Raw genomic sequence first — 12,732 nt, 5'->3', positions numbered from 1 at the left:
TTTAACAAAAGAAAATTAGTTGAAATGCATTTCTACAAGACAATAACGTGATGATGCTGACGTCTTAATAGTTGAAACAGCAATTGAAAAATCAATAAATAATACTACAATAATTATCGTTGGCGAAGACATAGATCTATTGGCACTTCTAATAGCACGCACACAAATACTTGGTCAACCTACATCCATTTTTTAAGAAACCAGGGAAAACTATATATATAATTTTTGAAACTAAACAACAACGTAAATACACTTACGGGTCCTGACAATAGAAAATTGATAAATTTTGAGATCCTGATTTCGAAAAACTACTTAATAGAAATGAACTAACAGCGTGGAAAGCATTTGTAAAAGTTGTAAAGAGGTTTTTAGCCAACATAAAAGAAGAAAATTACAAAACTTTTATTAGAAATTTGTATGATCAATGTAATCATGTTAATTGCAGTCTGGTTGAGCTTGATTTACATTGTTAAACGGTAAATCCGTTATATCCCCAATTACCATATTCCAGGTTTACTCAACCGTTTCACTGCTTTCATTGTTGTTTATCATAAATTACACATTTGTATATAAACCAAATAACTACGTAGTTGCTATACAATGAAATCTTCAATTTACAGAGTGAATTATAATATAATATTTATATTAATATGAATTGGTAAATTCAATCATAAACACGTGCACTCGATACAAATATCCAAAATATGTTTATAATTTATTTTTATAACTTTTTATTTCTATATTATTTTTAGATTATTCCTATGATCGATTATTCTGACCAATCAAACATCTACATGGTGAGGATATACAATTGTGCTTTAAAAGAAAATGGAACTAGAATAAGTCAACCAATGGATGAAGGAAATGCGACAGTAGTTTTATGTATAACATAAAATCAATATTGTGATAAAATAGTCTTTCTGGCTTAGAAGTATTAATATATATCTCTAGTTTAATATCTCATATACATGATACTAGATATCGAAAAAACCATTCAAGACAAAAGAAATTGTGCAAGTTACAATTTTATATTATCATAAACGGATTAAAATGATGTTTTAATGATATTTACTTGCACGATCATGTTTACCCCCAACGATTAACTCAATATCCCAATAAATTTCAAGTACTTTTGTTTTGTTTTCATAGTCCTAACTTTACCGGGTAAAATAAGGAAACTTACATAACCTACACAAATATTATGTAAAAACGTACACAATTGTAAAAACGGGAGTTTCTGAAAATGATGAAAAAGTTATACAATTATTGTTTGTATAGTTCAAATTTAAAATCTATTATTTTCTTAATAATTATAAATATACAAACAAGCACAAGTTTTAAGAAAAAATCGTAATTGTTATAATAAAAATTAAAGTAAAATAACATATTATTTCATTCAGTTAACAATAACAATTATCATTGGTTTTGTTGAATATTATTTTTAGTAGATTGAATAAATAGGTTTAATCTAATAAGTTTTCGTTGTAATTTCCTTACTGACTATCAAATATGATATTAATTATTAATTGTGTGCAAGAAAATAAATGTAAACAAAAATAAAAGGGTTTGTACAGTAACAAATGAAAAATGAATTAACGAGATTTTTACGTATTATAAGAAGCTGTGAACATTTTAAATGATACAAAATACTAGTTATATACACATACATAAGCTACGCATGTGAATATTTTGTATATATGTCCATGAATGTATAGTATGTATGTCTATAAACATATGTATAACGTCAACAGTTAGATTTGTGGTATTACTTCGTACTATAATAAACTTTTATTTGATACAAAATGCAATATCTCAAATGTTAACAAATCACTAAAACCAATAAAAACGTCTTAATAGACGTTACCTTATAATTAAGGTATTTTGCTACTTTTATAGTTTGTTATGTAATCTCAAAACACACAAAATCTACAGAGAATAGCCATAATTCGAGTACAATATCATCACAAACCAGATTATTGTTATGAAGCTACAAAGTCGCGAAATGTAATGGTACAAATTCCAAGAATTAAAGGTTAAATACTCTTCTTGAAAATAACGTATAATAAGAAACGTATGTCAGATGAGTGATTGTAATGTTATGGAAAATTTATAATATTTTGCGGATCTGTAATACTGTAAATTAAAAAAAGATACAGAGACACATACCAATATACTCAGCGCAACCTTCCTTACATATTGCTATATAATAACGTGTATTTAGTTATAAAAAATTTAATGCATTAAAAAAACTCTTTTCCAAACGGTTGTGAGGATTTTAATAGTTATGTTGCAAAACTTTAGGCTATTTTTTGTCACAATTAACGAAACTGCGCACAAAAAGTCTTATAAATTCGTTAAGTACTTCTAAAGGTGTTTTGATTAATATTAATGAGTTATATTTTGGGCTTTAATGTTTTATAAATACGATTATATAAATATAAAAAAGAACCGGAACATTGAGTCATTACATTTTTTAACCTAAACCCAAGAACTCAGTAAGTTTAGATCATAAAGCCCTATACTCGCTCAGACATCTGTTCTCACTTTTACGAAACAGATAATTTGTTAAGCTTACAAACTTCTCTCTTTCTGTTTTCATGATTGAGAGGGACTATGTCGGGTTGAACACTGTAATGTTGGGCCCGTCAGTCCACTCCTCCAGGCCATACCTCTCCATGATGCTGACAACGGCACTAAACACACATCCCGGCCAGAGGATCTTGTACCTCCCAGATGTGGTCAGATCCACCACAGTCGTCCCCTACATCTTCTTCCTCTCCATTTTGCCACCGTCGTACACCACGTACGCTCTCAGCCTGATGTCCTCGAAGTCGTCTATGCAGATACTATGAGGACGGCCCACCTTCCTGGCCCCCACTAGAGCCAGGGGCCTCTCCAACTGGTGGGTCAGCTTCCTGATGAAGATCTTTTCCTTCTTGCCCGGAACGCGGATGGGGATAAGATCTGTGGACGGGTTGAGATGGGGCAGTACTCCGCTCCGCCGTCTCAGCACCACAGTGACTCTGCCGGGCAGCAGCTGACTCAGCATGCTGCGGTCCAAGTGGTCGATGTCTGCATACATGGACACTTGCTGAAGCTCATCCAAAGCGATGGTTATAGGTTGATGAAAGTACTGCCATCCTACATCATATAATCGTCAGCATGAATTAAATTATGTATTTCGAATTATTTTTTTCTTATATAAATCATTTGGTAAAAGAAGTTCCTCAGCAAAAACTCTGACCATGGCCTTTAACTATAATCAACATAGTATTATATTTGTTCTGATCAAATTCTACGCCAAACTTTGTGATGGCTGACCTGAGATGTTGTAGAGCCTCTGGATGGGCCTAGGGCGGGTAGCGTCGGCCACGAAGCCGTACACTGTATCCGTGGGCAGGCCCACGACCTTGCCTTCCCTCAGAGTGTCCAGGGCCACCAGCACGTTGACGTTTGCTCTATCCTTGCCGCCCAACTTTACCACGTTCCATTCGATCTTCTGAACTTGTCCGGCAGACGCTAGGGGTAGTACTAGGGCCAAAGAGACAGCGAAGGTCAGACCAGGATGTGACATAACTCGCTGTAACTGTTACATAAGCGATATTTGGTTTCAATTTTAAGCATGAAGTTTATAGGATTTCGGACATTTTCCAACGTTATATGTTAAATAAAAGGTTAGCACTAAGTTTCGATGATTGAAATCTACCCTCTTCTCCAAGTGTTACTTTATACAGTTCATCAAATATCATTTATTTTTACTTTTATTGGCTGTCCATTGCCACATTTTCTCTAAGGTCTTAAGGTCTTGTTTATGCTTGAAGAAGAGAGTAGATTTCAATCCTCGAAACGCAGTTATAAATTTTTGTAACATAACGTTGGCAAGATCGTCAATAAGAAACTTTAATCAAAAGAATGGAGTTCATGTTTGGTGTTTTGATCCTCTAGCCAAATTTCAAATTTAAATGTATGATTATAAACTGTCATTAATCAAACCATCAAAGTTTAATGCACTATATTGCAAATAGTCCTGTTTTGTACTAAACACTGGCATTGATTATAGTTCTACTTATCCCAGTTGGCTAGGGTTGTTAACGATAAATCACTTAACCCTTTGAACCCTAAGGGACGATTTAATGCAAGAGACGACCGCATATTCTGCAATGTACAATCGTCGCTTTGATTCCAGAGAGTGGTGGACAGGACCAAGAACTGTGTAAACTATCTAAACTGTACGAATACAAAGTTAAAAGTGCTTTACGTATTTTATATTGTTTAATCTGTAAATTTCACTGTATTTGTGTAAACAAATGTCTATTTATACCATAACGATTACGTAATTCTTAACGGCCCTTTAGGAAACTCGACTTGGAGGTTCAAAAAATAAATCTTATAAACTGGATTTATAAGATATTTTTAAGTTTTCAAAATTTGTTTCCATTTCTAAAAAAATAAAACTTTTCTTCATAGTTCCTCTTAATACAGTAATTTAAATTTACAGCTAACAGTGTTCTTAAATAGCACATAATATCCAATATTTGTTATTTTAATTAAAGTTTACTCAAAATTAATAAAACAATAAACTGTCATAAAGACTGGTTAATGTCCCCTCCTCATTGTAGGCCTGATTGAAATTTAATTGAAGCAATAAAACAGAACGTTAACTGGTTCCTTAAGTACCGGCTTGGCGCAAATGTAATTGTTAAAGATTGCAGTTATTCCATTTATTAAACAAGAATGTATTTAATTCAAAATTAAAATTCGGAAACAGGGAAACAGTGACATTTTAACCCAAACTAGATTGCTTTTTATAAACTCACAAATTTTTGAATACATAAATAGATAATTAAACCATTACCAGCTCTCCAAAGACCCAGTTATTCAAAAGTCAACGACTTTCTTTACTTCTAGATATGAACTACAAATTTAGGCAGTTTATTTGGGTTAAATTTATTATTATTATATAAACCGTATATAATCCATGCCTTACTGACAGAGATTACTTTGTACGGAGACATTGTTTTAATTGCATACATATTGTTCGAATTCAATTGTGTAGAATTCTATTATATAATTAGAATTAACTATTTAACAAATACAATACACGTATTATTTATTACTTCTAATACTCCTTAGCAACTTAGGTCACCAACATTCCCTTGCCTTTTATAGCAAGTTTATTAATTGCGACTTCCTGAAACTAATAACTGATTTGTGAATGCAAAAGGTTTTGTTTAAAGACTTGAAAGACTTTAGAAACGAATAATAATAAATAAACCCAAAGAAGAACGTAGTGAACCCGTTTTGGGGGGTCCAGAAAACTAATATTTTCCCGTTGTGGACAAAGAGGATGGCCCCATTTTATTCCTTAAAAAGTTCTTGACACATTCCTTTGATGAAAACGATCTTTCAGCAGTACATGTCAGTAATGATGAACTATTTAAATAATGATAATCGTTAACTAAAAAATAATTTTTGACATTTGGTCGTTAGGTGGCTACGTCCTTGAACCTAAATTATAAATACAAATTAAGAACTAAATCCATTTACAAATATAAATGTATTATTTCTAAAGCTAATAAAATTGTAAAAATTAATTTACCTAATGTAAACTAAATATTAATTAATACTAGCAACCATCACACACATATAATGCAAGGAATTGTTTTAATATTTAAATGCAAAAAAGTAACAAGAAATGTGTTTTTATACAAACTAACACTTGTGTGACCAAACTGTCTTGATTTATTTACATCAAGTATTTGTTCAGTGGTACAAACAAATAAGTTTTTAATCTGATCTTTGCTTCAGACGAATAACTAACCTAACACGTAACTACCATCTAGATCAAAATAAACAAAACCTTGCGACAAGTATTGTAATACACATACATACTTACATGTACAAGCTAATGTTGACACAGTGTGTGGGGACTCTGTCTTATCTCAGCGTGTTAATGGCACAGTTCCCATGTTAATGTCAGAAATAAATGTTCACTGGGTCATCACTGCAGACAGTCTCGAATAAGCACGTAAACTCACAACTGCTACTAAAACTTTAATCAAATAAACATTAAAACGGTTTAACTTTTGTTCCTAAAATTATGTTGTTTTGCTAATTTTTGCTACTTTTACGTAGACAGGTTTTTAGAGATTAGATATATTCTTTTTTGTGCAGTAAAGTTACTTTTAGTGTCTTATTTATATATCATCTACTAAGTAGTTTTCACTATCTATGTCCGTGTCAGCATTACACAAACGAACCCAATCGTCTATTTGTATTAATCAAACATCCGTGCAGAGGTCATAGTGGAAGTACTGGTGCCAGAACTGGTAATGAAGTGGGTAGTGTTTAGTCTAGAGCCTGGTCATTGACTAATGCGATTAACTTCTGATTGTTTTAGTCTAACCAATGGTGGAACTTGTGGCCGCTTAACTTATTCGTGCTTTGATTCCGTCACTACACAAATTATTCTGAGAGTTAAAACCGAATCCGGACTCTGCACAAATAATTAAATCAGCATTAAGTTGCATAACAGCTCATGAGATTCTATCAGCATTATGGAAATTGACGGGATTAGAAATATCTAATGTGAATGTTTAATCGTAATTATAAAAATGATTTTCTATGAAAATGCTCCAATCGTTTGCAAAAGAGTGACAAAAAGAAAAGCACCTTGGAGAAACAGTGAAATTGTAAAGCTGACCAAGTTGAAAAATAAATTATGAAGCGAATTACGAAAACAAGAGATGTTAATGAGAAAATCTAAGATTCACTAAGCCCATTGACCTGACTTGATAAATACTTGAAAACTTCTCCTTCTTTATTCATGGCTTTAACGAAGTTCTTCATAAGTACTAATGTGATGCGTAGCACAGATAAAATTATCCTTTCAGGATCTATGAGGGAGGGTGTTTAGAACGTTGTTATCACCTGGATTGTAACTTTTTCTTTTTGGCCAGACCTTCTGCACATGATGTTTATTTGTTGCTCTACTATCCCACAAACATAAAAACAGCAGTATTTCGTGACACCCCCTTGGAGGCCCATTAGAATAGCGACCACCTTTAGAACTGCACACACTTCTCTCTTAAATTCATCGTATTTGGTTGCATTTAGTATAGCGGCTATATTTTCGTGGGTTTCTTTCATCAGAACTGAATAGGCAACAGGTACAGAAGGTTTATTACCGTTGTAGAGCAATACAGCCTTCAGGCTATATTTAGTGGAATCAATGAATAGACGCCAATCTGTTGCCTATATATTGGATTCCAAGCTCAGCCATCAATCCGGCAACATCAAAGCAAACGCACACAGAATGTTCTATTTTGTAAAATTCTGAAAATAAGCATTTCGTTTTATGAAGACAGTAATAGATGTCTCTTTCGCTAGAAGATTCCATTCTTGTAGTCGTGAGCCCAGAAGTTCAGCTTTCTGCTTTGACAAACCCGTCTCGGACCAGATTATTCAGTTCATTTTGTGTGATGAGGTGAGGTTAAGCTTTGAGGTACAAAAGTGGGATCACCACAGTTTCGTATTTGTATTCAGGTTGAACACTTTCGTCTTCACTGATATCTGAAATAACAATGTTTTCCTAGTTGACTGGTGGGGCAGGAATCGACAAGCCTCTACATGACAAACAGGTTTGGTTGCCGATGAAACATCTGGATAATTTATTTTATTTTTTTGCTTCTTAGAAAATGCACCCGTGGTTGTTAGACAAACATAACATTAGAATGGTTACTAGGCTCACGCCAAACCAACGGCACAGCAAAAGGCTTCTATTGCCTTTTGCCCATTGAATCAGATTCACATAACAGCTAATACAGCAAATATGAGGTGTCCTGTTTTTATCATGATCACCTATTTACAGCCAAAATACGTAAAATAGGCCTTCCTCACTTCATCTGTCATTTATCTTCCTTGAGATTTCATAATATACCTTCCATAAACATAACAAAATATATCCGGTGAGTTTTACACGATCTGCGATGCACAGTTGACATTTTCAAGCGAACAAAATTTAAAATAACTTTGAAAGAAACACAGTACACATAACCTCTCTTCACTATATCTCCCCCACTACTGAAAGCCAGCAAGACAACATACTCTCTCCCAATCCTTTGCAGTACTGACAACTGAATTCCAGTAAAAAGTTAAAATGTAGTACAATAACGGTACTATAGCCTAAGAATGTGACGTGCTGCGTTATTTCTGATTGTGAATTCATTAATTGTATACTAAATTAAAATTAAAATACTGTGTAAACCTGTGTGATCTAATTTGTGGGAAATAGACAAAATATAGTGGTAACATCTATTTCTTAACATAATTGTTTAGGGAATAAGAAAATAATGGATCATTATTTAAATAAATAATATGCTCAAGGTTTGTTTTCATATTTTATTCATCATACTTATTATTTTGCAACGTTTCAGTTACAATATGTAGCCAGTTTCAATAAAATGTTTGAATATAAACGAGAACATTCAATTCTCATCAACTATGCGTCAGGGTTACAAAGTTTTGACAAATTTCCTCCTGAAATTATTAAAAACCTGATTGACATGCAAAATAACATTTTGGTTTGAATACGAACGATGGGATATTGACAAAATTTAGTATGTATACATAGTTAAAGGAGGTCTTATTTAAGATAAACAAAATTAGGGATAGGGATTGTAATACTGTTTTTCAATAGTAGAAGGGAGATATAAAATTTTAATATAAAGGCATTTGTATTTTTACAAACACTTTCTACTCCTCTCCTTCGAGTAGCTGTACGTGTAGTAGTTTCTAATCTACCTCTAACATTTAAGTTTCCGATGCACACCACTTCGACAATTTCCTGTTACAAGACAATATTCAGACAATATTGATGTTAAACCGAAATCTTGCCAGCCCCTTGTGTGGTAGGCTTTTCTAACGCTCAGCCATTGAACCTATATACAATTAGTGAGTTTTTAACATACATAGCGTGCTCTTGTAGAGTTATTGCACACGAGCTTGGAACAACGAGAAAGTAAACAAGAGGGAAGTTTAAAATTGTTCCTCGTAACAGAACTGAACACTGAGTTCTGGAAGTTTAATGAAACTCTACGCAAGAGCTGACGCACCAATTAACCGTTTAATTGTTTTCCTCCATCATCCACAAATAAATGTACTCCTTGTTCTCTTAAGAAATTATTTTTACAGTGAACAATGAAGAACTGCTACTTTGTTATTTGTATTATAAGTCTGCCAAAACGGCGAGTAAGATTTTCGTGAATTTACCTATTTTGGAGGAATGTCATAATGTAATTAATTCACAGGGTGGTCAATACATAATACTCTTCCTTGCTACAGTTTTCTTATTGGCGATGGAAGGTTTTAAAGGATAATATAAAACGTCTGAAAATGGACTGCCATTAAAGAAGAAAGGATAGGGAGAAAAAAGAAAAGAAAGAAAGAGATCAAACATACTCGCAGACTGCTTTGAATCAAGTCAGGAAAAAATGAACCCATGAGTTGCCCCTGCACAGGTAGTAAGTCATGACCACTAGAAGACAAAAGCACAATCACACATCACACCAGCACAGACGAAAGTGGGACACTAACTAAACAATTCAATGTCGGTACTTCCTGCGGACTCGCGGCTTGTCATTTGAAACTATGAGACAGGAAGGCGATGGTCGTGAGAGGAAGGGTAAAGGTACCCTCACGAAACGTTGTGCTATACAATAACAATGTTGTAACATATAACAATGGCAGATGTCCGAAATCCTATTACCGTTATATAATACTCGTATTTTGTAATTTAGTATACGAGATAGGCAAGCCGATTATGAAAATAATTATTGTTATTCTTAACTAAAGAGAAAGGATAAATATTTTTTTACAATAGTGGTAGAATATCGATAACATTTACCGTAGAATGGGGGAAACGGCTTAATAATCGAGAAGTCACGATTTATATTCTTCGGTAGATAAATAACAATTTGAAAACCGATTTAAACAACTTTTTTATAATAATAGTTTAATTTATTACATTAAACTATTATTATAAAAAAGTTATTAAAAATGCCAATAGTGTAAATACAAAGATTTTGTCTAAATAATAGATAAGTTTGATGAAAGAAATATTTATATTTTTCATCTTCTCCTGCCGAACCTCTTAGGGAAAGCTAATTAGAATTACCAGTAGGAACAATATATATTGATCAATAGAATTCCATGATCTTCAAAATGTCATAGATGTATTCTGTTAATACCATTATAACAAATTTTGGACATATTCTGATAGCTAACGTTTTATCATAAAACTCCAGTTGATATAAAAGTATAAATGGAGGAAAGCAAACGTGCACTTCATATATTGCGGCGTCTTGTATTCATATTAAACCTTTTCCCACTACCTCGCTCCATGTGACATACGATCATTTATTCTCTTGAAAGGATATCCTCGTATAAATTTGACAAATATAAAGTGCTCCAGAACAGCAATAGTGGTATTTATTTGTAAATGGTATGTCCCATTTTGTCTGTGTTACCTATACGGTGTTTAGTTATCAATGACTTAGAGAACAAAATGTTCAAATAAAAATCGTAAGCAACATTCATGATGTGTTTTAAAATAGAAGGCGTTCTTATCAGTATAGTGAATGATCTAGTAAAGTTTTTTTATAGTTATCCTTAGAACATGCAGGATCCGTGAACTTTAGGATTATACCAGCCAATGACCAGTGGTATAGGGCGGATCAACCCTTTCATCCCGATGTCAAGGAACATACCCTTGTACATAGCCATTCTGTCCTTTCAAGCCTTTGTTGGTTTCCAGTGTGTTAGACAGGGTTTCATGTCATAGACTTCCCTGTGGGAAGTTGACCCTGTTTAACATTTTTAAATCCAACAATTGACGATGGAAATTGTGCACCAAACACAGTGTAGACTGTAACTAAAAGTGGAAACAATGTTTGAAGTATTGATCGTATTGTTTGTCGACAAAACTCGCAGGTATGCAAAGAATGGCAGATATTTCATCGATCTCCCTACCCTCTATAATTTGCCCTATATTTAGCGAATTTTCAGACCTGGGATTGTAGTGGAATAAATGTGAAAACGTTGCCTACTTTTACCCCACAAATATGACAAAAATACACGCTTAGTTTTTTTATTGGGATACAAAGTGTGGTTTAAAAAAAATAAACGTAGTCCGCATCGGTGTTTTATTTTCAACAACAAAGAAGAAAACCACTATTACAAAAGGTTTGTATGTTTATTTGATGTTTTTTTTTTTTACAATTTATATTTTTAATCGTTATTACAACATACATGGAACTATTACCATACAAATTAATAAATTGCAACAACATCGAACTGGTATTATTTATTTGTAACTTCATGCAATCTACAGTGAGATTTAAGTTATGATTGTTATAATCAAGTTATCAACCTTAATGAATACAACAGGTTATATAAGGCACGGGGATTGTATAATTCTTAATCGGCGCTGCTCTTAAGGTATGTTGGTGCAACCGGTATTCTCTTGGAACAATTGTTTAAATTAAGAAAACATGGTTACAAAACTTGAAGATTCTTTTTTTTTACAGAACAAATTGGAATTTCTTGACTACTCTATTACGACGTATGTAAATTATAAAAGGGTCATCTTTTAATCAGACCTAAAACACTATGGAATATAAACAATTTTTACAATCGTGTAATGAGGAATTTTATAACCATGGCTGGAGCGAGTTGGACGTGTTTATCTGTGAAAAATGTAATCATCTTAAAAATATTTTACTAAGAAACATATAATTTTATTTAATTAAAACATGCAATTTTCGCCATAGATTATTAAACTTGTCTCTCAATGAAGCTTTAACTTTAGTAAAAAAAATCACGGGTTTTGTCTTTAGAGAAGAAAGTCTTAAAGGGCTGTGATCTAGAAATCAAAAACTCATAACTAAAATTGCATTATCTTAAACCTGTAAAAAAATAGACACCATATGCAATATACAACATGTAACCTGTATTAGGGAAAATGCATGAAAGAGGCTCTACACCAATGAGATGTATCTATTAAAAAGCCGTTTATTACGTTTTAATAAAAAACAAAAAATTTATGATTTTTACTATTCATATTTCTAAACTACTTTGAATACATCCTTTGTTTTTAAAGTTTTACTTGACGTCTAACATTTTGTCTAAATTGCACCAGAACTGATATACTTTTTGTTTGGAAAAAGAAATAGCAATAAGAAAGAAATATAATCGTAATCATCCTTCGAATAATCTTAGGCTAAAAGAAAAAAGATAAACACATGTAATAAGAAACAGGTGGTTAAATTATTATCACGACCACTGTAAAATTGGAAAACCTCTTTTTGTAAAAAGATCATTTTGAAAATAATTACGCACTGATTGATATATTTTACTGCTTTTATATGGCAGCCAATCCAAAGTTTTAATGTCAAATTCCATAATATGTATCATATAAAATATTAAGAATGACGAAATACAACTTGCAAGAATACGCTTAGTGTCTGATCCGTCATTTATTATACATGGCAATTATTTATAAAAATAAAATTTTATGCTCTTAGACATACACATTTTATAAATAAATGAATTACTATACCATTTATGTTTATTTAAATATTAGACATCCGTCTTTGTTTGTCCTATTATCCTTTCAACCTTCTATCGTCAATAAAAAACCTTAAACAAAGAAAAGTACCAAATTACTGTTTAAGC

At 32.5% G+C, this 12,732-nt stretch overlaps 1 protein-coding gene across 1 annotated transcript; it reads right to left on the bottom strand.

The window, feature by feature from the left end:
* Nucleotides 1-378: 378 nt before the first annotated feature.
* LOC124363131 (yrdC domain-containing protein, mitochondrial-like) lies at nt 379-6,007 on the bottom strand. Its single transcript, XM_046818268.1, has 3 exons — nt 5,897-6,007; nt 3,322-3,586; nt 379-3,141 (listed from the first exon to the last, which is right to left on the bottom strand). The coding sequence occupies exons 2-3, from the start codon at nt 3,572-3,574 to the stop codon at nt 2,762-2,764; spliced, it is 633 nt and encodes a 210-aa protein (XP_046674224.1). The 5' UTR covers nt 3,575-3,586; nt 5,897-6,007; the 3' UTR covers nt 379-2,761.
* Between the last annotated feature and the right edge of the window lie 6,725 nt (nt 6,008-12,732).

The sequence above is a fragment of the Homalodisca vitripennis genome, chromosome 5, assembly GCF_021130785.1.
Source record: "Homalodisca vitripennis isolate AUS2020 chromosome 5, UT_GWSS_2.1, whole genome shotgun sequence".
NCBI lineage: Eukaryota > Metazoa > Arthropoda > Insecta > Hemiptera > Cicadellidae > Homalodisca > Homalodisca vitripennis.
This window is presented reverse-complemented; position numbering and strand designations above follow the sequence as displayed.